The sequence below is a fragment of the Phalacrocorax aristotelis genome, chromosome 9 (genome assembly GCF_949628215.1).
Source record: "Phalacrocorax aristotelis chromosome 9, bGulAri2.1, whole genome shotgun sequence".
Classification (NCBI taxonomy): Eukaryota; Metazoa; Chordata; class Aves; order Suliformes; family Phalacrocoracidae; genus Phalacrocorax; species Phalacrocorax aristotelis.
Genome location: NC_134284.1, coordinates 1,516,991 through 1,543,159, shown reverse-complemented (window position 1 = coordinate 1,543,159; position 26,169 = coordinate 1,516,991). Strand labels below are relative to the sequence as shown.

General features: G+C 38.0%; 1 protein-coding gene across 11 annotated transcripts in view; it reads left to right on the top strand.

Moving 5' to 3' along the window:
- GPHN (gephyrin) overlaps positions 1 to 26,169 on the top strand; it is a 308,628-nt gene that overhangs the window by 275,072 nt on the left and 7,387 nt on the right. For 10 of the 11 annotated variants that reach the window (XM_075103174.1, XM_075103177.1, XM_075103175.1 and 7 more), the window contains 5 exons: positions 503 to 561; positions 786 to 939; positions 2,888 to 3,009; positions 22,378 to 22,465; positions 24,464 to 24,537. In XM_075103174.1, the coding sequence (XP_074959275.1) occupies positions 503 to 561; positions 786 to 939; positions 2,888 to 3,009; positions 22,378 to 22,465; positions 24,464 to 24,537 (497 nt within the window). Of the gene's footprint in view, positions 1 to 502; positions 562 to 785; positions 940 to 2,887; positions 3,010 to 12,242; positions 12,334 to 22,377; positions 22,466 to 24,463; positions 24,538 to 26,169 lie in introns of those variants that run through there. The other variant, XM_075103179.1, reaches the window with a different exon arrangement.

Genomic DNA, 26,169 nt, shown 5'->3' with positions numbered 1-26,169 from the left:
GCTACAGGAATCTACATGAAAATCCTGAAACAGCTAGAGCATATAGCTTCTTCCTGCCTCTCTGCGGATGTAGTGGCATACTGTCTGTCAGACAAACGGTCTTTCTGAAATGCCGTCTTTTAAATTGTTCGAGCAGATCAAGTAGGCTGAGAGGTGTAGGAAGAATCCACTTGGTATACCAGATCGACAGACAAACATAGGATGTAACATAGGAAAGAGATATCAACACAGGGATCATTAAAAAAGGAATGTAAATCTATGTATTCAGTGCTGGGCCTTCCCTGGTGAGCTCATCAAAGAGAATTTCCTATAAAGCTGTTCAGTTTTAGCACACATTGTATTACAATCTTGACACATAGATCAGGAGAACAATGATGATGCTTAAACCATAAGGTCTTAGTGTAATGAGTATTGTAAACTGTGTAGAATTCTGAGAAATTAAGGCTGATTAATATTCTGGGAATAGCCCAGCTGACTGTATTTGATCTCCTTCTTTTTGTAGGGTACTGAAGAGTTAGAGGTTCGAATCTTGGTGCAGGCTCGACCAGGCCAAGATATCAGGTCTGTAAACACCCTATTTTATAAACAATAAAGTATCTCTGTAGGAGTAGAAGGGCTGGTGATTTTCATAGTGATTTTTTAACTATAAGCAGTACTGACATTTGACAATTTGACTAATGAACATCCCTGGACACTCCTAACCTGGAGCAGGACCACTCAATGAAAGATACTTTCAATCTCATTCTGTTTTTCTTTCATTTTTTTTTCTGTGCTACGATTTTCAGACCTATAGGACATGACATTAAAAGAGGTGAATGTGTGCTGGCTAAGGGAACCCACATGGGTCCATCTGAGATTGGTCTCTTAGCAACTGTTGGAGTAACCGAAGTAGAAGTTAACAAGTTTCCAGTGGTTGCAGTCATGTCAACAGGGAATGAGGTAAGAAAAGTATGTTTAGAATCAAGGTCTGAATTACTGTATCTTCTTTGGGACAGTGTTTTGGATAATTACTTCCTCCCTATTCCCAATTAGACTCACTTTTTGAACTGCAACTCATGCTGACATGAGGTATTTTGTGAGTGATACCCATAGCAGCTGCTTGTGTTTTCTTCCTTGAGGGCTCTCTCACAAGTCTCACACAGTGTCTTTGCCAAAGTTTTGGTAATGTATCCAACCATATGCCAGATGCTTTCCTCCTGCCAGCAACGGAACACCTGTGGGGTAGTTAGGTTGTAATTCATACTGCAAATCATGACTGGAAGGGTAATTTCTTTTGAGCAGCACTCTTCTGTAGCTATAGCGCAAACGGCAGATAACCTTTCTTTGGAAACTGAATAATACTATCGAATGTCTTGCTGTAGTATTGTGCCTTATTATTTTAATAGTAGTACATGTTGAAATCCAGACAACCTCCTGTTGGTAGAACTCCAGAACAACTTTCTAATTGCTTTATCTTAATTACATCAGAAAATTCATGTCAAGATTAACTCAGTTTGCTAATTGTACATATCTTGTGGGTTGACCTTGGCCAGCAACTATGCTCACTCATTCCCTTCTGCAGGAGGACAGAGAGAGAATAGGAAGAGCAAAAGAAAAAGTACTTGTGGGTTGAGATGAAGTCCGTTTGAAGTTTAAAGAGGGCATGAATTTAGACCTATAATTTTGACCGTCCTTTTTGAAATCCAGACGCAAACATATACCCAATAGCTGTATTCTCATACAGCTTGAACATGTTGAATTTTGAAAGATTTTGAAAACTTTTAATATGTTGAATTTTGTCATCTGGTGGTGTTCTTACAACTTCCACAACTCCAATGAAGGTGTAATGGGTACTGTGAGTGATGCTGAGGCCAGACTTGCTAGGACAGAATATTGCCAGATTTTATAACATAGGGTGGGTCATGCAGGAAACATATCGCTAACCAAAGAACAAAGTCAAAGACCTACAAGGATTGCGGGTGATGATTTTCTGAATAGTATCTTCTGTATGACTGAAGGTTCTTGCATGTCATTAAAGGGTCCTTTACTGATGTGGGCATGCTCTTTTGTATCATGTGTTAAAACAGATCCTGCACAGTGGGTTTGTTAAACATCCTATGGAAAGCTTCACAGAAGAAGAGCTGCTAGCCAAAGCATGAAAATTTAGCCATGCTCCACTCTTGGCTATTTTTACCTTACCACCTAACACTGTTGGTATAATCTTGACCAATATATTCTCATTATTATTATTATTATTTACCTCCGGCCAATATTGTGTTGTCCTTTTGTGTCCTACAAAAGAATTCCTGACATATTTAAAATACATGTTTACATATGCATGTTTTGTAGTTTAACTTCCAAAATATGTAACACATGTAAGGCGATTGCCATGCTACCATCTTGAGGGAAAGCTTTTCTTCCAAAACAGTAATTGATATAAGAATCAAGCTTTAAGCTTCTGTCTATTATTCCAATACAGATTGTTGTGTTTAAAAAACATCTTTACTGGTAAGTAGGCAATGAACTTCAAAATTTCTGTTAATGCCTTTACATATGGTTAGCAACATCAATGAGGTTCCTTTAAAACCATTTAAATAGAAGCAATAACTTGAAAAATTAAAGTTTTTATTTTGATTTCAAATGTTAGAGATGAGAAGCCAGGTACTCGTAAGGAGAAAGAAGGGTTTGCAGGCATGAACCAATAGAAACAAACTAAGCAACATGGAGGATTGACTAAACAAGTATATTACATATCATCTTATTAATTTAAATTCACTAAATCAGTTCACACATGTATTTTACAATATGTGTCTAAGAATATCTTGTCCAATCTGAAGAAGAAAATTCTCACTTGTGTAAAGGCACAGTATTCCAAGGAGACTGACTGAGAGTGGTTTTGGTTTTATAGCTACTGAATCCTGAAGATGACCTCTTGCCAGGAAAGATTCGGGACAGTAACCGTTCAACTCTCCTAGCTACAATCCAAGAACACGGCTATCCAACAATCAACTTGGGAATTGTGGGAGATAAGTAAGTACCACATGTTAGTAAAGATGTCACTCATATTCATGCGGCGCACTTTATGGCAGCCATGGTAAAAAGAAATACCAGAGAAAATGTCAGTCATTGCAAGCGTCACAGTGGTGTGACAGGGCACATCTTGGAGAAGATGTTTTACCTTTTTCATTAGAGAAATAGATAAGTCTAATATTAAGAGGAAGCATTTGATTAAAATTTTACTGAATGGTGTTTATCTTGCTTTGCCTTCTGTTTGTTGAAACATTTATTACTGCTGCGAATTTAATTTATTGCTGCAGTATCAACACAAGCACCATACCTAATACAAGTAAGAGGAGACAATTCTACAGCAACTGTACTTTTTTCTGATCCAATGAAGGAAAGTTTCTCTCAGAGTTTCTTTTCCATGCCAAAATTAATTTAGAGTATAAAGTTTTGTCAGATTCTGAGTAACTGTCTTTTGGGGAAGGCCCCACTGCTGGATGTTGCTCAGCTTTTCCAGAAATATGTCAAAGAATTTAAAGGAATCAAAATTCTTTTTCCTTTACTGGTCTCTCTACTTTGATTGCTACAGAGCAGTACCCTGTGATCAGTCTTTCTGTTCATCTGACAGTGATTGTTCATTGTTTCCCACTGATAGTGAAGTCACATCTCCTGTTGAGAGCTCTAGGATAAGTGATTGAAGCGTTCAGTCTTCTGTCCTTTGCAAGACCGTGCAGTGCCTGTCATCTATGGCTTGAGTTTCTCAGCATAATATATTTTCGCAATTTATCGAGCCCCAAGGGCTTTGAACAGGCTTTCTTGTTTCTCATTTTGGGTATCAAACCAACTGACAGACTGGATTTGATAGGGAGTTGTTCAGCTTCACCTCCACCTGTTTGAGAAAATGGGTATTCCTTGTGGGTAGTTAATAGTGAGGCCAGATCAGAAAGAAAAAAAAAAAAAAGGTACGAGGGGAGAACAGTGAATTTCAGCACCCACATTTCACATTCGTTGACGGCACATTTCCCAAGCAGGGAGGCAAGGTTACTGCTAGTGAACAGCTCATTTCAAAACCAGCCTTCCCTAGTGCAGGATTCAATACAAAACATCACTAGCTTGACAGAAAGTAAATGAATGGGCAGCCACTGCGTGGTTTTACAGTATGTGAATCAACCCGAATGGTGGCTCCAGGAAATGCAGTTGTATTTGAGGTATTCATACAGGGAATAAGACACACAGCAACCACAGCAGTTGTTGTGATCTTAGGGAGCACAAACTCTCTGGATACTCTCACTGTTTCCAGGCATCCTTTTTGCTACTCTGGCCTGGCAAAACTCCACTGCTGTTCCAAAGAGCAATAAATATCAAAAACCTCCTGCCCAAGAATTTCAGGTGGAGATTTCATGCGAACAGAGTCTAAACTCATGAGACAGTTCTTTCCAGGAATGGTATCAAAATGTCCACAATCTCTAGAGTGTTTTCTATACTGTAAGGACCCTTTTAGACTTTAAAACACAGGTAGTGAAGTTCTCGAATAAAACTATTATATCCAGAGATCAGGTTCTAGATTTACATGTCTGAGAAAAAAACAGACACAAAAAGGCTGTCAGCTCCAGAGAGTCATCTCTACATAAAAGAAGGATTGGCAGAGTTTTTCTCCAACAAAATATTGGAGGTGGAACTTCTTACCACCTGCATGACGAAAAGTTACTGCTAGTGTCATCAACATTACTGTCAACATCAATTTACATGCTGTCATTAACAGTGGGTTAATCCAATGGAAAAGATGATTTCCCTGACCACCTTTCTGGTAGCCCCTCTGGCAAAATAAGAATTAAAAGCTTCTTTGTTCTTTATGGCCTATGCAGAGTTTAACTAAAGGTCCTTGGTCAAAACTATAGCTATGGACTCCATTGCCTTCAGGATTTTTTTATGTGACCTCCTAGGCATGGAGTGTCTGTGAAGATATTTAATCCTGAAAACTCCCAGTAATAAATAGCAAGCAATTTTAGAATCGTAGAACCATTTAGGTTGGAAAAGACCTTTAATATCATCAAGTCCAACCGTAAACATAGCACTGCAAAGTCCACCTCTAAACCATGTCCCTAAGCGCCTCGCCTGCATGTCTTTTTGAACAACTCCAGGAATGGTGACTCCACCACTTCCCTGGGCAGCCTGTTCCAGTGTTTGACAACCCTTTCAGTGAAGAAATTGTTCCTAATATCGAATCTAAGGCACTAAGATTCTGGCACAACTCCCTGGCACAACTTGAGTCCATTTCCTCTTGTCCTATCATTTGTTCCTTAAGAGACAGACCGCCACCTCGCTACAACCTCCTTTCAGGCAGCTGTAGAGAGTGATAAGGTCTCCCCTCAGCCTCCTTTTCCCCAGGCTAAACCACCCCAATTCCCTTATCCGCTTCTCATAAGACATGTGCTCTAGACCCTTCACCAGCTTTGTTGCTATTCTTTGGGCATGCTCCAGCACCTGCATGTCTTTCTTGTAGTGAGATTTAAAGCCCAAGAGAATTTTTTACTGTTTTACATTTTACTTTTCTATATTTTTTACAAATATTTTGTGAGCCTTTTGTACATGTTGGATGCAACCTGAAAGCCAGAGAGCAAACATATATATTAGACAAAGGTCTGCAGCTTTGTTTTCAGTTATCAGAGAGGTTGATACTTTTGAATCCTCGCTATTAAAATGTTCAGTGTGTCTTGATGTAGTATACCTTGGCAAAGGTAATAAAAGTTCTTTTTAAACCTTTGGTTTCATGCTTGGAGAGTCACTTCTGCAGAGGTAGTTACTTTAGCTTATAGAATAGAAATAACAAGCTTCCAATTCTAGAGTGATTTTGTACTTTGCAGTAAGTTTTGAAAGAATTCAATACTGTTAACTTAGCCAAGAATGTTCCCCATCTAATACCAGGATTCTGTCTTAGCAAGTTTTCTGCCATTCTTCTCACACTCACGTGCCCAATCAATTTATTTACAGCAAAATGTATCTGCAGTTCTGTATCAGTCAGAGGGAAAATCTGATTATGTAAATTAGTTTGATAATAAGTACGGTATTATTTCATTATGTCATAAAGCTACCAAGAGAGTGTTGCCCATACGGATATTTCAGTATATATCTTTTGAACTAACATGACTGATTTGACAGAGTACCATGGCACTTGAACAAATGCAAGAGACTTACCAGAGAGATCTTACAAAGAGTACAATTTTGCCGTTTTAGTTAGCATGTTTATAGAAAAGATGAAAAAGCCTTCAGCATCTGTTATATGGTTTACTGGAGTTAAACCATAGATCCTGTGTGTTTGTGTGTGCTCATTTGTATGTGCAGTTTATTTTGTATGTATAATATGTATCTAGACAGTGAAAAAATGGAAGATTTTATAAGCCTACAATACCTACAGACGTAGTAAAAATACTGGCAAACAATACTTTTCAGAATGGAAAATTAAAAACTTGTCTTTTTTTTTTCAAAGGCATCACTGTAATGTATTTCTCCCTTCCTGTATTTCATATTTGGGGTTTATATACTTTTTTTTCCCTATTCCTTTTTGTTTATACATTTTGCATTGAGTAAATTTTTTCTGCATTTTACTGGGAATGTCGCTTGCTGTATACCATAAGTACTGAATGGAGTTTGAGAGAGCAGGTAATAGGGAGCACAGTTGAGTGTTACTGTCGCTGTAACAGGTCAAGTTTTTTAACAAGCATGGAAATTCTGTCAATCACATTTACAGATTTCACATTTACAATATTCAAGCATGAAAATTGTTTTAGAGTAGTATTTGCAAAGACAAACTTAGAGGTAAGTATTCCTATATTTCATTTCAGCCTATGAATCACTTAGAGGTGTTTAGGTGAGAAAATAGCTTATCCAGCTGCTTCAAAGCCCAGGACTGTGATACATGTAAACATGTTAAAACAGAGAATGTGAAAGGATGGGGAAGCATATGGAATGTCTGTGGGTGTCTGCAGAGTAGTTAGGAGCACTTTAAAAATGCCTTTGCCTGTTAATCGTATCTGAAGTTACATTTTGAACTGGCCACTCAAGTCTCACTTAGGCTATATTTGTATTTTCAATTGAAACCAATATTTTACTTCTTTTTGGGGCATTTTAATGATTTCTGAGATTGTCATTGTTTGTTTCTATTCTCAGAAATTGTACATAGATGACTCAATATTCAAAATTCAAAACAGCAGGTCCAAAACACATAGATAAAATCTACATTTAAAATCCTAGAAGCAAGCAATTGGAGAAAAGAACAAAACTGAAAAATGTGATACAGTTGAAGTTATGTCTGGCTAGGAGCCAAGGTTTTCTCTGTATTCTTAGCACATAAAAATGAAGCTGTCTGAAAAGCACACATCTCTGGGTAGAAATGGAAGATATTCCATTTGCAGAAGTACTCCAAACACAAGAAACAAATGCAAACCCAAAAAAAGGAAGAACCCTTCTGATGTTGTTCTTACTGTTGTGTCTTACGTCTTTGTCTGAATCACGGAATTACTTGGTAAAAAATTGTGAAAACAACTGGCCAGTTAAAACTGGTATTCCAATGTACTTTTGAGTGTTGTCTCATATAACATGACTACGTTAAAAAGGCTTCTGATTTCATTTCCTTTACTTATAGTCTATGAAGTTGTTTGGTTCTTTGGAAACCATCGATAAAAACAGGAGATACATCTCTAATCTGATCTGATCTGTAGAATTCTATGAATTATCAGGATATTTTTGTGTCTGATTATTTCATTTGTGTTGTTTGTATCCACTGTTTATTTAACGCTGTAAAATTTAGCCCTAGCAAAATCTGCTGTAGTGTGAGCCTCTCTTTTAGAAAGCCACCTTCCATTTTGAGTTTTCCTTCTATGAGAGACTCTCTTATTAAACTTGCTGACAAATTTTGATCATGTATTTAATGAATTTCCTCTGTTTTTACCTTTGTTTACATGAGTGCATTTTCCCCTTCTCCACATTCGTTTTCCTATTTTCTAATTCCCTTATCATTTTTCCCAGATGCATGTATAACATTCACTGCTTGCAGCTGCATTTTCATTTATGAGCCTGTGATTTCACAATGGAGAGAAACAATCTCTCTCTTCTTAGGAGAGAAATTTAGGAATTTTGCATTTTCTACTCAGTTGCTTTAAAAATTTATCAGAATATTTATAAAATCTGCAGCATATAAGAGCTTTTCTGCATTAGAAGTTACTAGTTTCTCATTTATATACCTCTCTTTTATGATGTATTTTTTGACATAGAGCTCGTAAGTGACAGGTAAACCCATTAAAATCACACTTGCTGTTGTGACAACATTACTGTATGATATCCCTAAAATAAAGGCTGTGAAAGAGTCCCTTCATATTTTGGAAAGGATACTAAGATCTCATTCAAGGATTTAGTCTTCTTGAATTTTATGTTTGCCATCCAAAAAAAAGTTTAAATCTTTTGTACTTGTGTGGGTTGCACGTAATTACCAGTATTATTGTTCAGATGGAACAGGGAGAAGAACGGGGAAACTGCTCTAACTCTAAAATTTCTCAGGTAATATCAACTTGATATCACATATCATCACATGAGTTAGACTATGAATTATAGGCAGAATTCAGCCACAGAATCCTAGCCTCTCCCTGCACCAGTTTAATGTCCAACTTGAGTACAACCAAATATGCTGCAGAGTCATTGCTAGTAGTAGTGTCATTTAACAAATGACTGCAAGAAAAGGCTTGTTAGAGAAAAGGCCTTAAATCAAATGTCACAATATTAGTTTTTGCTAAAGCGACTTCAGTTCTAGACCTGCTCAGAGAATGATGGTGTTACAAAGTGTGATCATAGCCTAATGATTCCAGGGACACTGGGTAACGGTTTGAAGGTGATTCAGGTATGGATGTCCTCTCTTTCACTGTGCCCGGTCAAGAAGAATATTCTCTTTTTCAAGCAAAAATATTTAATATCTGTCACAATTCTTGATAATCATTAGGGCAAACTTCAGGTAAGTTGTCATATGTGACAAGACACCTCATCTAATGCACATACTCAGAAAACACAAAGAAACATATAAGCCAAAACAGAGGTGAAAAAAGAACTTGTGAAACAGGGCAGTGCAAGTCCCAAGGGACCTTCTGTACCACTAGGAAGCTACGTAGTGTGACAGGTAATAAAATTTCTTACTGTAGAGGTGACAGGTGCAAAACTAATGCACAACAGTGTGTCATTCTCATAATTGTCCTCAACACAAGCATGGACTTCTTCCTCACTTAGCATTTATAGAATCACAGCCCAGTAGTAGAACATGACACTAAACAGCAAATAATAAAGAGGACAGAATACTATCAAAATCCTTCTATATTTGAAAGCAGAGGGAATCTGTAACTTTATTTGTTGGAGGGAAATAAAATCTACTCTAGTTTACTTTTGAGGCATATCTTAACATTTTAAAAATACTTGGAGACATAAGTTCTGTTTACAAGAGAACTTCAGCCTCTAGGAGCCAAAATATCATTCACTTAAATGTCTTTCAAACTCCTTAATATCTAGATCATATATAGGAATTTGGGTTCCCAAGTCACTGAGAAATTTTTGAGGATTGATATTTTACTATTAATACCCCAGAAGAAAATAATGAAAACTAATAAAGGCAGTAGATACAGAAAGGTCAAAGAAGTGGTGAATGTTGAAGATAGGTCACTGTGTCAGTGATATGAAAAACTTAGAAAACTGGTTGTTAGAATATTATTAATACAGCCAAGTATGAAGTGAGATATATAGGACTAAAGAATATAAGTAAACTTTACGAGATGGAGGATTATATCCTGGGAAGTAAAGATTTAGGAGAAGATTTGAGAATCACAGTGAATAGTCTGCATATGCATAAAGAACTAAGTCTCCTGCAGAATTAGGAGGTTATTTCTGACCTTACCTTTTTATTCCCAGGACAATAAGACAACAGTATATTGTATAGAATTCAGAGGAGGACCATTAAGTTTTTTAAGTGGATGAAAGATGGACCATATACTCCAACAGTATCAGAACTCAGGCTGTTAGTTCAACAAAGATATTCTTACAAGATGACTTGATTACATTCCAGTAATACTGAGCCACATGGGGAATAAACTTTGAATAAATTTTCTATTTCAGAGCAATGGCTAGATATTAAAGTTAGACTACTTCAGACTGTAAATAAAGCATAATTTAACAGTGAAAGTAATTCTCATTAGGAAACTATCAGATGCCTTGATATATATTGATTTCAACGCAGGATTGGATATTTATTTAATGTGCTCTACAGTTGAAACAGAAGCAAGCTCAGGGAGGTTCCCAGACTATATTAAATACCAAGTCAGACAAAATTATCAAAATTATTTCTCCTGGTCACAAATAATCTCTTAACTCTTACTTCAGAGAATTAGTTTAATTTTCATGTTATACTAATGGACAATATGTAGTAGAAGCACAAATTCAGAAGACCAGTACCACACAATAACACAGCAACAGTGATCTATAAAGACAGAATGCCAGTCAGAGCTCTCGCTGTTTTAATATGTGATACTCAAAATGAATTGGAAACTTTCTGGAAATCTCTAAAAGTATGCTTTTGATTTCCTTAACTCTGTGTAATTCATTGTGTCATTTAGAAACATCTGTAGTTTCAGTCTGCCTTTTTGGAGAAGAACATTGTGAGAGTGAGAGTACTCTTAGAGTTCAGCACCTTGCTGAAAAAGTTCTTGATTTTGAGACTGCTGTCTGTAATTGATGAGTAAACCAGAAGCTGGGATCACATATGAAATCTCAACGTGTTTTGTATGTCACTTCCTGACACAGTGGCCCTATTTAGAGAAACAAAGACTGACTTTGTTCACTGGCAATGAACAAATGAGGGACTGAAACCATTTTAGGAAATGGCTATCTTGGGAAAACTAACAGAAATAAATGGACATATAATCTGAATAGTTTTAATATTTTTCCATTACTTCCAAACAACATTAGTACACATCTGATCTGACAGACCCTTTCTGTGATGACTCATGAAGAGAAACCAGGCATAGATTTACAAGGTGATAAAGCAAATTTTAGATTTCATGTTAGCAGTGTCCATGTGCATGTGTAAAAGTATAACAATAGTGCAGGCACAGTGGTGCAGTCTGCTCAGATTCCTCAGTCAGACAGGATCTGTGTGTGCCCAGAAGTGATCTTTGAAATAATAGACTGCAGCTGCTGTGTGCAGGATCAACTGAGCCTGGGCTGAGGACTGGGGAGTGAGGTTGTTGTCTAGCCAGCTGAAAAGAAAAAGGGCTGAAGAGCTGCGTTGTGACGATTCATGACCTGGTCCATTTCAATCTTGAACATCTTATTTTATTTCTTTTAAAAGAGACATATATAAATCTTCATGTCAAATTAAGATTTTTTTCACATTTTACATTTAGATATCCTACATTTAAGAGTATAAAAACATAGATTTCAGTGTATTTAATATTTCTGTTACAAAGGACACTATCTAAAAGTTATTTCTTCCCAGTGTAACTGACTTGGAAGAAGTATATATAAAAAGAAATGCTATCTTCACAAAACAGGAATTGATAGCAAAACATTTATTGTTTTAAATAAGGTCTGATAGCAGTAGCTTTCTCAGGTTTGGTCATTTTTTCTAATCCCGCCTCTTGGAGCACTGTAGCTGGATATGAAGCTTCACATGAATGAAGTGGCATCTTTATTGACTATGGAGATATAAAATTAGGATAAATACCCTTTTCCCCTTGTAGTCAAGAAGTTGACATTTAATATGCTTTGAGACCCATTTCCTGAATGAGCTAGAAAGTGTGAGTAAAGACGTTTCAACAGGGCCCATCTCCAAATATTTTCCCATCATCTGTGATCATCCTTCCAAAATGTCAAGGTGTTTACCACTTCATTTTGCTTTGTCTGGTCAAGAGTAAAGAAGTTTCTCCATAGAATCTGCAAGGAAAGATGAACTACAGATTGTTGGCATGCCCAGCTGAGCCTAAACCTTTCCATAACTTCAGTCTTCATCCTTGTGAGAAGCCTATCCAAACTATAAACAGAAAGGGGTTCCCATGTACTCCTTTTCTCTCCCGTTGGCTGGCCTTGCAGAGAGGAAGCATTTCCCATGATAATTTTGAATATCCAGAGCCAGCAAGGGGGCCACAGCTGGGCACAGAGCATCCCTTTCACCCCAGGAGCCTCTCGCCTTCCCTGGCTCCTTATTATACCCCTTCTGCTTCCTTTACCCTCAGGAAGCCAGATGTTTTTAAAGAAGAAGGGACACAGAGCTTCCAGAACACTGCGGAGACAGGCCTACCAGATTGGTGAGCACTGTTTTTAAAACACTTGGGACATTGAGGCACATGCATGCTCACAGGCAGGCTCAGCTAGTTGTCTGTCAGTACAGAGCTAGGAGCACAGATTCTACCAATGGTTGCCATAGAGAAGCAAATGGTGTTTTATTCTGTCTATTAAATAACACTGCCTTGTCAGCTGAGTTCTTATGCACCAGTGCACTGTAGACATACATGGCTCCGCAACATTGATAGAATTAAAATTTTATTAATGCCAAGAATATTTACATTACTTGTCAGTAGCAGCAAACATCATTATTCATCAAGGCTTTTCCCTTTTAAAAATCGAGCAAAGTAGGAAGAAACCTGCTTGAAGGTAGTTGCAGAGTACAACTCCAGGGGAGTCACTGCTATGACTCTTCAGTCATACATGCATACTTGTTTTTCCATTACCATGCTGATCATCTCTAAAGCAGGCTAATTGGAATGCTTTTGAAATCTCTAAACTATCCACTATGCTTTTTTTCCAAAATACATGTACAATTATGTGCTAGGTCTTATTTAGGGGGATGGCTTAATAATATAGATTAATTTACAGAACTTACCTCCTATCATAGACAGGCCAAAGGGGCAGGAGTGATAACAGAGGGAGAGTAAATCACCTGTCATTTTCTCCATTAGCAAACAGTTTCTATAGTTTGATTCTTGTAGGAATTAAAAATAGGCAGAAAAGTAATGAAAAACCTATTGAAGGCTAGTACCTGAAAACTTCAGTCATGTGAGGATCCTCACTGAAGTTAATGGGCCTGTTTTTATAACAAAAGGTTTGAGGGTTGAGTTATAGCTTAATGTTCACTTTGCATACTGGAAAACAAGTTTCTGTGCTCATTCCTGAATCATTCTGCCATATCCTTAGTCTTCAAAAGACTTGTTCTTGTTCAGCAACTAGTTGTTCATGCTGAAGCCAGGTAGTCATAAATCTAGGTTTTCCTCATTAAATTGACTACAGAGACCAACCCATTAGAATCTTACACTATACTCTACACATCCCAAAAAACCTACAATCTTTAAAACATGTTAGGTAATGTGAAGAACATGATACAGACTCTCTGCTTTATCAGAAGTCGCTTAGAAGCTGGAATCTACCAGCAGGTGATCAACTTGGAATACCTCATATAAGTCCATTTACATATCATTGCTAATAGCCTAAATCTAGAGAACACATTAAATGAGCCTGTGGGCTACTCTAAGCAGTGCTGGAGCAAGACTCAACCAAAAACAACCCTTAGAATAAAGCCTTGCTACCCAAAGCATGAGCAATAAGAAAATGCATCTGCTTCCAGAGCAGGAGAAAATGCAGTGGGCATTTTCTTACACTAAAAAAACCTTTGTGCTCAAAGGAATATAGTCCAGTATTGTAGAGACAAATGAAGTTCTAGTTCCTTCCATTGACTAACAAAAACTTGACTTGCTGGTCTTTCTGTTCCTCTCTTCGCTTATTCCTAATAAACTGTACTTTACTCTTGAAGAATTTGTATAATGCCTTAGTAAACAAAAATTTTTACATTTTCTAAAGAATAGCTATTTTTTTAAGACATAGCTGATGACAGGGAATTTTAAAAGAATTATTTTATATTGTCTCTGACCTGTGGCTTCCAAGTAATTTCTCTTCTAGAGACAGACATTTTTCCAAGTGACTAAGTTACAATTCTGTAAAAGGTGCAGCTTTACAGAGGAAACCGTCATTTTGAGGCATTGCCTTTAGGGACTACATTTCTACTTGTCATAGAGACATCCATATTGTAGTTCAATAGCAGCTACACCAGTTTACAGATGGGATGAATTTACTTAAAATTCACTTAAAATTTATTTAAAATTTACTCTACTTATCATTGAAGCTAAAGTAAAATAAAAAGGTAAGAAATTTCATTATAACAATACCATGTCACCATTTGCTTTATATAAGCAACTGGCACCAATTACATCAGTCATAATATTTTACTTTCAGTTGTGTCAGTACAAGCCTATTTTCATATTTCATGAGTGCTCTGAAAAAAGTAACTGCAGAATTATGTTTACCCTTCAGACTCACCAATGCACTGTCATCATTACTGATGAGCAATGTCTTTGGCACTGATTATTGTATTGTGTGGTGTAATCTTCAGTCATATTATTTCAACCCAAACCCAACTACAACTGTTGAATATTTTCCACTCCAAAAGTGAAAATGTTTCAATGAATCCTTATAGATTCACTTCCTTCATAAGAAGGAAAATAAAATAGAAGCTATTATCTTTACCCGTGAAATCCCATCCAACTTCTTGGAAAAAGTAATGGGTCTCTGGTAAGTATTGGGGTGAGGTTCGTTGTCCTCAGCCAGTGAAATAGACAGGGATAATTTATTAATTAATGGAAACTAGCTGTTCTTAGGCTTCTTACATTCAGTGGACACACACTAGCCTGGATTTAGAGTGGATAAAGTGCCCACGGGTTAGTACAATGGCACAGCACCTGAAGACAACTGTTATCAAAGCTTTGATCCTGTTCTTCCGGCACCGATGAAAAAAATCGCTACAATTCACAAGCAAATGCTTGCAGATGAACGTACACAAGTTGCAGGCATGAATGCAATACAGGACCTAACCATCAACAATGTAATACCTTCATGTAGGCAAGCGCTCTGTAGTACGTAAGCACCTGGCTTCTACAACATGAGACATTTTCCTGTTGCGCTCCCATGGCTGTCTCTTTTTCTGACCTCTCTGGTCTTTTGTCATTCTGGCATATATACGAGTGGGAGTCTTCTGAAACTGTTCATGAAAACAGTGGAGTAAAATACGGTATCACCCAAATGCAGAGAAAAAGTTGAAAGCATTAGGCAGATCTCATGGTATCTTCAGCAAAATTGTTGAAGCTCTCTAATCAAAGTCTCTTTGAGTTTATAAATGTGACTTGAAAAAAATAGTCTGCAAAGTAGTGTTCTTATTTGCAGCAGCATCAATTAAAGGAGCAGCAAAAAGTAACAGAGACAGATTCTTTTATGTTGCTATCAGATAGGCAAAACTTCCATAGTCATGTTGAACAAGCCAAAAGCTACTGCAGTTATTCCAGCTTTCCTCACAAGCTGGCCTATATTCTTAGGGAAAACATACTGCATCTGTTCAAAGTGATGCACAGAAATACCACAGAAGGTAGAAGGAAGAAACATTATGAGAACATGATGAAATACACTGGAAAATTTTGAAACAAATACAGTTTCAGAAGAGTGCCCATATGTTCCTACATACATCATCAAAATCATATCTTCTTCAGCTTTAGAAAACCATACTAGTCAAAACACAGAATTCCTATTATTTTCAAATATTCCTTCATTGAATTACATTCATTGAATTACTTTGAAACACATTCATAAAATTACATTCAATATTACATTCTGCAGAAGTTGGGTTTTAGTTGGCTAATCCTGATATGGCATCCATTCACTATTCTGCATCTTGCAAATTACTGATATGCCAAATATTCCTCTTGGCCATGAGGTGAGAAGTGGGTGATAGACTTTGTCTTTATGCCTAGCTGCATTCACCTCTTCGTTTTGAAATCTGTCACCTCAACTGAATGAGCACAAGAAGAAAAAGGAGAGTTAATCAGAAAGGATCAAATCCATAACCCATCTCTCCTGAAACAGAAATGTCATTGAGCTTGATGAGATCTCTCTCTGAGTACAATGAGTACAGTCTCTTGGGTTTTTGGTGAAAGTTTTACTTCGGTAAATTCTTTTTGTTTTGGAGGTGTTTCGTCTTTTTTTTTTCTGAAATAGAACTAGAAGCTTGATTGGGATCTTTGCATACAAGGTGAACTTCTAGCAGGTCCTTGTACCTTAGTTAAATCTTTTCTTCTCCTGGGAGATCTGTTTAGCAGAAAAGAGACCTCGTAAGACAAAAACACTGGCACAGACCACTGTTCCTAGTTTGTGTGGGCATAGCCCACATGTGCGAAACTGAGGGTGCCTACAGATGGCATGTAGCCTTTTGAAGTTTACAGTCAACCGCTGTGGTTTAGAGGAGCAGCTGGTCTACTTTGGTCTTCAGCGTGATTGGTGTAGGATCACTGTTAGCACTTCAGTTTTCACTATGTGTCTGGGAAACTGTAGCTTCTCTGAATCTGTGAAGAATCATGTCTGAAGGGGTAATTATTTTAGCATATAAGTGAAATACTTGAGATGTTTTCAAATAAAGTAAAACAGGCAAGAAAGGTGATCCAGCTCTGGTTTTGTACTCACTATAGACGCTTCTGCATGCATCTGGTGCATTATGGTGCATGCATATCTTTCTGTGTCTGTGTCCGGTTTATCTGTAAAGCACTCAGGTTTAAGGTGCTAACTGTGATGGTTTGCGTGCACAAATTTTGCAAGCACAGGTTTCCAGAAGACCTGGGTTTATAAAAGTCTGGGCTGATGCATAGAAGAGTACCAAAATCACAAGTGTTTCTGTTAGTCATCCAACTGTAACAGCTGTGTATGGCAATGAACAACAAGGACTGGAAATGACTGTCAGGTAATGAGGTTAATTTGAATGAATGACACTACTCTGGCAAAGAACTGGGTAGAAATGGTCCTGGAAGTTAGTAATGAACTATGGATTTTGAACTGTGACAGTGGCTTGATAACCCAGTCCTAACTAAATGTTCCAGTTCAATTTTACAGCGATCACTCATTTTACTGCAGAGTGGTGGGTGATGCAGATCACCATTTGTTGTTATTTGTTTTCTAAATTAAATTATAAAACTGAGCAGTTCAATTACATGTATCAAACTGCTGTTGTTAAGGGTTGTACCAGAGAAAAGGCTGACAGATTTATAATTAATGACAGTGAAGCACAACAATAGGATCAACAGAAGTAAATTAACAGATGATTTCTATTTGAAAGAGAAAATTACACTGTAATTTAGGGTACTTCAAAAAATGGCACTTAAAACATAAAGAATTCTTTGGTCTTGACTGTGCTGTAGCTATTTCTTTTGAGAGACAGAAAGGAAATATCTTCTACATGGCTGATGTCTATTCTAATGAGGCTTGCATCATTTTCTTGTTCAAGCTCTTAAGGTCCTGTGTATCTTCAGTTCAAAGACAGCTCAGTAATCAAGTGCTCATAACAATTTTCCACAAACTAGCTTCGATAATCAGAATTTTTCATGAATCCAGAAGGTGTTCCTATTTTGGTATTCTGCCATCCTGCAAGCTCTCTCTTCAAATTAATGAAATCAAGTGGCATGTCAACTGCAATGTCATGCATCTGCTTACTGGATTCTATGCTTGCTGCTGTCACTATACAGCAGAAACCCTCCAACTGATATCCAGACTGTGCTGCTCATTCTGTTCCGTAAAACTCAATGAAGAGAGTCAGGAAATTGAGGTAGTAAAGAAGATACTCTGTTTATCAGACTGGCAAAATGAGCAGAGAATATAAAGATGTACTTAAAAGTACATGGACTTCTTATGCAAAGCATGTCTGCAGCTTCAAAAATGCATGTACAATACACATATTTGTGTAGACACAATCTGCTGTAGATGGGGATTTCTACTGTTACGAGAAAGTTTGGATTTGTGCATACTTGCCTATATGAATAGTTCTGTAAACTGTATGTAATCGTTATAGAACAAGTTTTCTTAGTTGTATTTACAGAAGATGCTGGGATGTGATATGAAACATACAGAGAGTATAATTTTTTTTATCAATTGCAGCATGTTAGAAAAGCACACTCCCTTCTTTTGCACAATGTCACTCTGACTTTGAAAATCACCAAATGAAACCGAACAGTTTTGCCATCTGGAAATGAGACTTGCCATCAAAATCTACTTTACATTGATTAAGGTATTCACCATTGTATTTGAGCACCTGTTACCATTCTGTCCATGAAGGAAACAAATCCAAGAATAGCACTTTCACAAGACATTATAAAGGATTTATCATAGTAAATTAGACCGTCACTCTAGCTAATCCAGTGTCCTGCCCCTAGCAATGGCCAAAGTTTCAGCACATAGCTTCTGATTTGTACCCACTCGGACAGTGAGTGCTATTTCTCAGCTTCATGATGATTTGTCACAGGCCTTTTAGAACAATCTTGTCCTGCTGTGCTCAGATGCCAAACTGATTTTGTCTATTCTTTCAGAATTTAATAGTCTTCAGTTATTTATTCCCTTTCCATGTCAGTCCAAAGGAGAAGCTGCTCATTGTTATACAATAAATGAAATGAGAAGTAGTATCTTGTTATCTGATTATATCACATGTGTCAATATGCAATTTGAATGATAACTCTCTGCATAAAATCCACTAAAGGCAAGGAAAATGTTTGCTACAGTGTTGATTGAAGATTACAGCAGATGACTCCTATAAGGAGTGTTTTGTGTTAATTGCAGAGTTGTGGAACTACCAGCCTCAAGTAGGATAGAAAGTTAGACAGACCTGAGTGGCAAAAAGAAATGCACCAAATACAGCAAAAAGAGAGAGGCCTATTGCAAAGGCAAGGAAGGGAATTCTGTAAATTTATCCTTTCTTCATAATAAAATCCAAACTAGCATAATCATTCAGTTCATGACAATAAAATTTCTATCACATTTTGGAAGAATTCAATGCATTTTGCAACTATCTAAACATGATATGCAGTGCTGTTAATTGGATAAAGCTTTAGTGGTAGGATTTTTAAATGTCTTGCATTATACAGATGGTAAAGAAAGGGCTATATTATAGAGGTCATTCTATTGGAAATGCTAAAAAAATGCACCAAGTCCAGCAATCTTGAACTTTTTACATGACGTGTAATAAAAACCTGAATGATGAATCACTCCAGTGGTATGCTACCCTCATAAACAAAGTGTGAGTCCTCACCTGGTTTGAGTTTGGACTTAGTTTGGGTTTGTTTTTTATTTTCTAGGTAATTTTATACACACACGCTCACATATATATGTATATTCGGTATGTAAGTAGGAGCACTTCCATTCTATTTAACTTTGACAACAGTTAAATACAGACTTCTTTGCTTTTTACTGTTCCTTCCATTATTCTTAAACCACAACCAAAAGCAAGTACACTTCATAATCCATAATTAGGATGTCCCCAGACAGGTGGTCTTGCTACCTATGAATAACTTTTAAATAAATAAGCAGGATAAAATGAAACAGCCTGGAGCAAGCTGCACAAGGTCCTCAGCTGCATCACAACCTAATGAGAAAAATATGCTGAAGGCAGTCTTAGCCTCCTAATAGTGGCATGAGTGTCTGACTGTCATCAAGCTTCAGGAAGTCTTATATCGACCTGTGTAATGAATCCATATTCCTTGCGGCACTCCCATCTGCACCTTCGTTGGCAAGGATTAAGATCTTAGATCTTCAGAGACTTTTCCTATTACAAACTATAATAATCTTAAGCAATATCTTATATACAGATCACTACTTAGGCAACAGTAGCGAACAACAGACTTGCTTCTTTCCTCTTGCCTTCAACAACTAGTGGAGGCTTGTGCTGGTTTTTGGATAAAATGATCCTGAGATTTCAGAAGGGACAGCTGAGAAAATGTCTCTGTTTCCTAAAGAACGAAGAAGGAGATGGTTTTGCTTGAGTCTGTATGTTTTATATTTTCTCCCAAAGAAAAGAGAGTTCAGCCATTCATTATAGGCCATTTAGAGTATCCAAGATACCCAGTACCCTAAAGAAAAGTCATGGAGACATGCCACAATATCTGCAGCCACTGTTTCCTTTAAAAGAAATGATATTGTATAATTCTGGTTGATTACAGCCTACACTATGGCACCAGCAATCTGCCCTTCTTTCTGCTGTAGTTTGTTGCCTACCTCTTACAAGGCAATATGACCCTAAAGAGTGGATGTAACCCCACACAAATAGAAAAGTTTTGCAGGATAACCACACTGTGATACCAAAGATGCTGCATCAGTCACTGGACATGGTGGAGAAAGGGTCTTGAGTCTTTCTGCCTGTAAGGCATAACCAGGGTAGAGGACACTTAAGGGCTCTCTGGTGAGGAGATGAGTGTGCAGGTCTGCATGCACTTGAGATATCTACTCAGTGAGGCAGCGCAGTCTTTCTTGTGTCACATAAATTATAGTGCACACAGCACCACATAACGCTAACTGCTGCTTATATTTCACTAAAACATGGGCAAAGACAGGATGGATAGAGGAAAGGATTGTTCTTTCTGAGACTTTTAGAAACACAGTCTCTGTTAGTCTCTGAAAGATCAAACAGGGCTTGCATAGTATTTCTGATTTTCCTGTTTCCGGTTCGAACCCCAGAATAACTGCAGTGATTCTGTCTTTTAATAAAATATAGCCAAAGTTCCCAAAGGACAGGCTACCTGTCATTTGCAGCCTGGAAAGCCTTGATAGCTGTTGTGGTTTAACCCCAGCCAGCAACTAAGCCCCACACCGCTGCTCGCTCACTCCCCGCCCCAGTGGCACGGGGGAGAGAATTGGAAGAGTAAAGGAAGAAAACTCATGGGTTGAGATAAAGACAGTTTAATAAGTAAAGCAAAAGCTGCGCACACAAGCAAAGCAAAACAAGGAACTCATTCACTCCTTCCCACGGGCAGGCGGGTGCTCAGCCATCCCCAGGAAAGCAGGGCTCCATCACCCATAACGGTTACTTGGGAAGGGAAACACCATCACTCCAAACGTCCCCCCTTCCTTCTTCTTCCCCAGCTCTATATACTGAGCATGACGTCACATGGTGTGGGATATCCCCTGGGTCAGTTGGGGTCAGCTGTCCCGGCTGTGCCCCCTCCCAGCTTCCTCGATGGTGGGCGGGGAGAGAGGCAGAAAAGGCCTTGACTCTCTGTAAGCACTGCTCAGCAGCAATGAAATTATTATCAACACTCTTTCCAGCACAGGTCCAAACTATAGCCCCATATTAGCTACTATGGAGAAAATTAACTCTATCCCAGCCAAAAGCAGTACAATAACTCATAATAGCATTTTGTAATTGTAGTGTGGCATTTAACTGAGGTGCTGTGTTCCAGGTGAAGTCCTTTATACAGTCACTAGCATTATTGCCCGAGTGTTCAATTGCCTTCTAAGAAGGAACAACCTCCTATGAAAAGCTTTCAGGATCATTTAAGTGAAATCATACTATTGAAAGAACATTACATACAGTCGTAGCAATTGGTCAGCTTCCGGTCAGTTCACAAACGTTAAATGCAAGGTATGCATTTAATGTATTAGACATTCTTTTAGATTCCTTTGGTCTTGTGGAAGTTGTATTACTGAGTTTCTCCACTGCATGCCTTGAAGCTCTGTATTAGCATCAGTACTGTGGTTAGACAGCTAATGCCCACTTCAAAGTTGCACTTTAGATTTAAAGAAAAAAAAAAAAGAGTTAAGGCACCAAAACTAAAATATACTCAGCTTCTGTCCTTCACCTTTGCAGTTATACTCTTTGTATGGAAGAATATCACAGCTCCCCTTACATTGTTTCTCCTGAAGGTAAATAGACACTTGAACAGGATGGATTGTGTTTTTTCAAGATGAATTGGCTGTACAGCTGGATTTTCTGCAGAACCCTCTAATGGACAAGATAAACAAAGGATTTACTCCCACTTTTCACTGATGGAAGTTTGAAGTGGATTCTTATCCCCATTTTTTGCAAGCATCAAATAAGCTAGACAGGTAGTACTGCAGCCTGCTTGGTGGCCAGTAATTTTCATGGTCAGGTCCTTTTGTATAGTCCTGTCAGTTCATCTAAATCTTAATTTGTATTGCTACCTACTGTGCAAATTACACACTTTTAGACACTTGTATTAGTGGCCTTCAGGCTGAGCCTAAAGTATCCCCATTCCTGTTGCAAAGCTCTTAGACAGGAAGGTGCCAAACGGCGTGGTATTCACTTAATGAGATTGCAGTTCTTGACTTGAATAGAGCAGTGTGGAGCCTTAAGAAGGAAAAGATTTTCTATTATTCTAGAGCTGTATCTCTTTCTTAAAATACATGTGTGTATATACATCTGTATGTGTGCACACAGACACTTATATACACTACAACTCGTAATAGTTCCGTGCCACTAATCTGTTTGCCTGTTCTTTTCTGTAGCCCAGATGATTTACTGAATGCACTGAATGAGGGTATCAGCCGTGCTGATGTGATCATTACATCAGGAGGTGTATCTATGGGGGAAAAGGTATGCTAAATTTAAGTATGACTCGCTACAATATATGTAAGAATTTCAAGCGACAGTCTGTCTTCAGAGCTTCTACCTTTGTATTAATATTTATTAAAAGGATCATACAGTTTTTTGGAACACTTAGATGTGAGTTAATTAAGAAAATAGTCTTCAGAGCTATCATCGTTCCCTTTGTTCTTATTACTGCACTATAGCAGACATAGTACAACCGGGAAGATTTTAATTCTTGATGTGAGTGATTTGCAAATGCGTTTTTATTTAAGGAATTATTTATGTAGTTATGATGAGGAAGGTTCTTGGTTAATAGCGCATGAAGGCAACAGACTTCTTTTTATTCTTAGATCAAGTAAAATGTAGGTCAGATAAAGCTACTTTGAAAAGCAACCTGAGTATATAAATAGCCCTTTCTTACTCAGCAGTTGTTTCCTGAACATGCCAAAGCTATATCTGTTACAAAAATAGTTTTATCACATTTTGCGCCTGATAGTCCTACAGAGGCAATACATACAAGACACAGTGAGCTGATATATTTGCCTTTTGAATCATTAACAGAATTGTTGATTGAGTTCCTGTTGGTAATCCCTGTGCCAAAACCATCAAAGAAAATAGGGATACACAGATGCTGGTGGGGCGTAGATGAACCTGCAGGACATTTATTAATCATGACTTATGCGAAGGAAAACTCAGATTACTTTTTGATCCCAGGCTGAATCTGTGAGTTTGGCAGGTAAAAGAAACATCTCTCCTTTTATAACTAACAGATACTAAAGGCAGTCATTGGGAGATGGCAAACGAGTGCTGTATTTGTCACTTTTCTGAGTAGAAATCATATTGTTGGATACGTCACGAAAATGGATAACTAGTTAAACGAGTGCCGATTACTTTCAATCCTGTTGTTGTCCTCAGTATTCCTAGAAAAATAATCAAGGACAACTGCTGCTTTTTAAATTGAGAATGTGGCGACATAGTGCAGACACAGAAATTATAGGAAGTGACTGGACTGCTGAATGGTCTTACAGGCATCTATGCCTTCTGGCTAATTTCTCCTCAGTCTGAATTTCAGGCAACGGCATAAAGTCAATAGGCTGACAGTTAGCCCTCTGATACTGAGCCTTCAACAGTTTTAATGAAATAACTGTGAATGTCCAAAAAGTAAATAGAAAGTAAACATGGGGTTAATGCAATCAATAATTGAGAATTCATGCCTGGCTGAAAAGAGTTGAATTTGAACACACACACACACACAGAAAAGAAAGAAAGAAAAAAAAAAAAAAAAAAAGAAAAGAAAACTGCTTCAGATTTACTGCTTCCAAAGCGTCTCTTCACAGATGACTGTTATGTCTTTAATCTCACTAAACACAACAGACAGGATACTACATCTTTAAGCACAGCAATTTTCAATAAAGACTAAACAGTGATTCAATTTGTTTTAATAACTGGATCAATTCATGCAAAATCATTTAACTTGAGCTAACACACAAGCCACCCACAGTTTTTCCTTTCTAAGGACTGTTAAACCTGACCACTGTCAATCAGACCAAGTCCCTAAGAAATTACAATAATTACAGTATCCTGGAAAACTATGATTTCTACAGTACAGTAGTGATTTCAAAGGTACTAGGAGATCTCTGCTGCTAGATAGCTTCTATGGCAAAAGTTAAATAACTTGATGATTTTAAGTCTTAACTTGGAACCATAAAGGTTTTTTTCCATCTTTGACAGAGAATATGTTTTAGTTTCAGGTAATTGTGGGGTCCTCTAAGTAAATATATTACTATGTCCTCATGGAGTCAGGTTTGGCACCTAAAATGAGTCTGTTCATCTTTTTAAAATACCTTCTGTCAAATACTGAAAATACCCCACTGGACTATAGCACTTTTGGGATATGAAAAGTCTTTCATCTTCATGTGGTATTATTTAATTGCTTTGAATGCTTAGATGATGTAAGCCACTTTGATGTTACTTAATCGATTTTCTTTTTTTGATTTTAAACAGGACTATCTTAAACAGGTGCTGGATATTGATCTTCATGCACAGATTCATTTTGGCAGAGTTTTTATGAAACCAGGGTAAGAAATCTTCTTACTTAGGCAGCATAGATGGAGGCTACATTGGGCCAAATATCCTATAGAAGTGCTTCAGTAGATTTCACTTCTCCACATGTACTACAAACCACATAGTAGATATATATGGGAAAAAAACCAATATCAGTCCTATTCAGATTAGTCATTATCCTTATGGGTGAAATTACCTGGAACAGAGAGATTATCTTTTATCAGTAAGAGATATGTCTCTGATAACTGTTGCAAATCAGATTTCAGGACCAGGGGGAAACCAGCATGGTATAAATGTGACCACAGCCTTCCCTATGATCACAGAGCTCAGATATTGACATTGTTATGAAATAACTGGGAAATACAAGGACACTTAACTGCTGGTTTGCATAATGAGCATCTCATTTCACTTAAAAATTTGCATAAGTCATATTCCTACAACCAAGCAATTTCTTGAGAGAGGTGGGATGACAGTAAATTTACAAAGTTTTATCTAATTGGCATATTGAGCACAGTAATTTTAAAGTAAATGCAGTCACACACACACACAGAATCACAGAATCACAGAATCACAGGCTGGAAGGGACCTCAGGGATCATCTAGTCCAACCTCTCTAGGAAGAGCACAGTCTAGACAAGATGGCCCAGCACCCTGTCCAGACGACTCCTGAAGGTGTCCAACGTGGCCGAATCAACCACTTCCCTGGGGAGATTATTCCAGTGGTGACTGTCCTCACTGTGAAAAAGTTTCCTCTCGTGTCCAATCGGAATCTCCCCAAGAGCAACTTGTGTCCGTCCCCCCCTTGTCCTCTCCATGGGACTCCTTGTAAAAAGGGAGTCTCCATCTTCTTTGTAGCTGCCCCCTAAGTACTGGTACATGGTGATGAGATCCCCTCTAAGCCTCCTTTTCTCAAGGCTGAACAAGCCCAGTTCTCCCAGCCTATCCTCGTATGGCAGCTTCCCAGTCCTCTGATCATCTTGGTGGCCCTTCTCTGGACCCCTTCCAGCCTGGCCACATCCTTTTTGTATAGCGGGGACCAGAACTACACACAGCACTCCAGGTGTGGCCTGACAAGCGCTGAGTAGAGTGGGATAATGACTTCTTTCTCTCTGCTGGTGATGCCCTTTTTGATGCAACCCAGCATCCTGTTGGCCTTCTTGGCCGCAGCAGCCACTGTTCACTCATGTTGAGCTTCCTGCCCACCAGGACCTCTGAAAACTGTTTCAGCATTGTTTTCCTTTATTGTAGCACAATTAATGAGTCTGGAAGTGTGCTTTGTAGAGAAAATTATAACTACATGTATTGAAATAGAGAGTTCCCTTTCACAGTACAGTAGCAGAAAGATGTCTACAGCCCTGCCTCACTAACCATGGAGTGCAGTTTGCAAGCTAGGTTGGCATGATCCAGTAACACAAGGCCAAGTGCAGCTTTGCAGAATGATTCCCTCTAGCCCATAGCTTTTGCCAGGGAGCAGAACAGAAAGTGGGTGTTTGCTGTGAAAACAGACAAATACTTTTACTGTCACTGCATAAAATCCAGTAAAGAACTGCATGTGGGTTTGGTGCTTGTGCTGCTACTCCCAACACCTCCCTTCCATAAAAGGTACAAGTGAGTTTAAAGCATGTTTCTTCCTGTTCTGGATGTAGC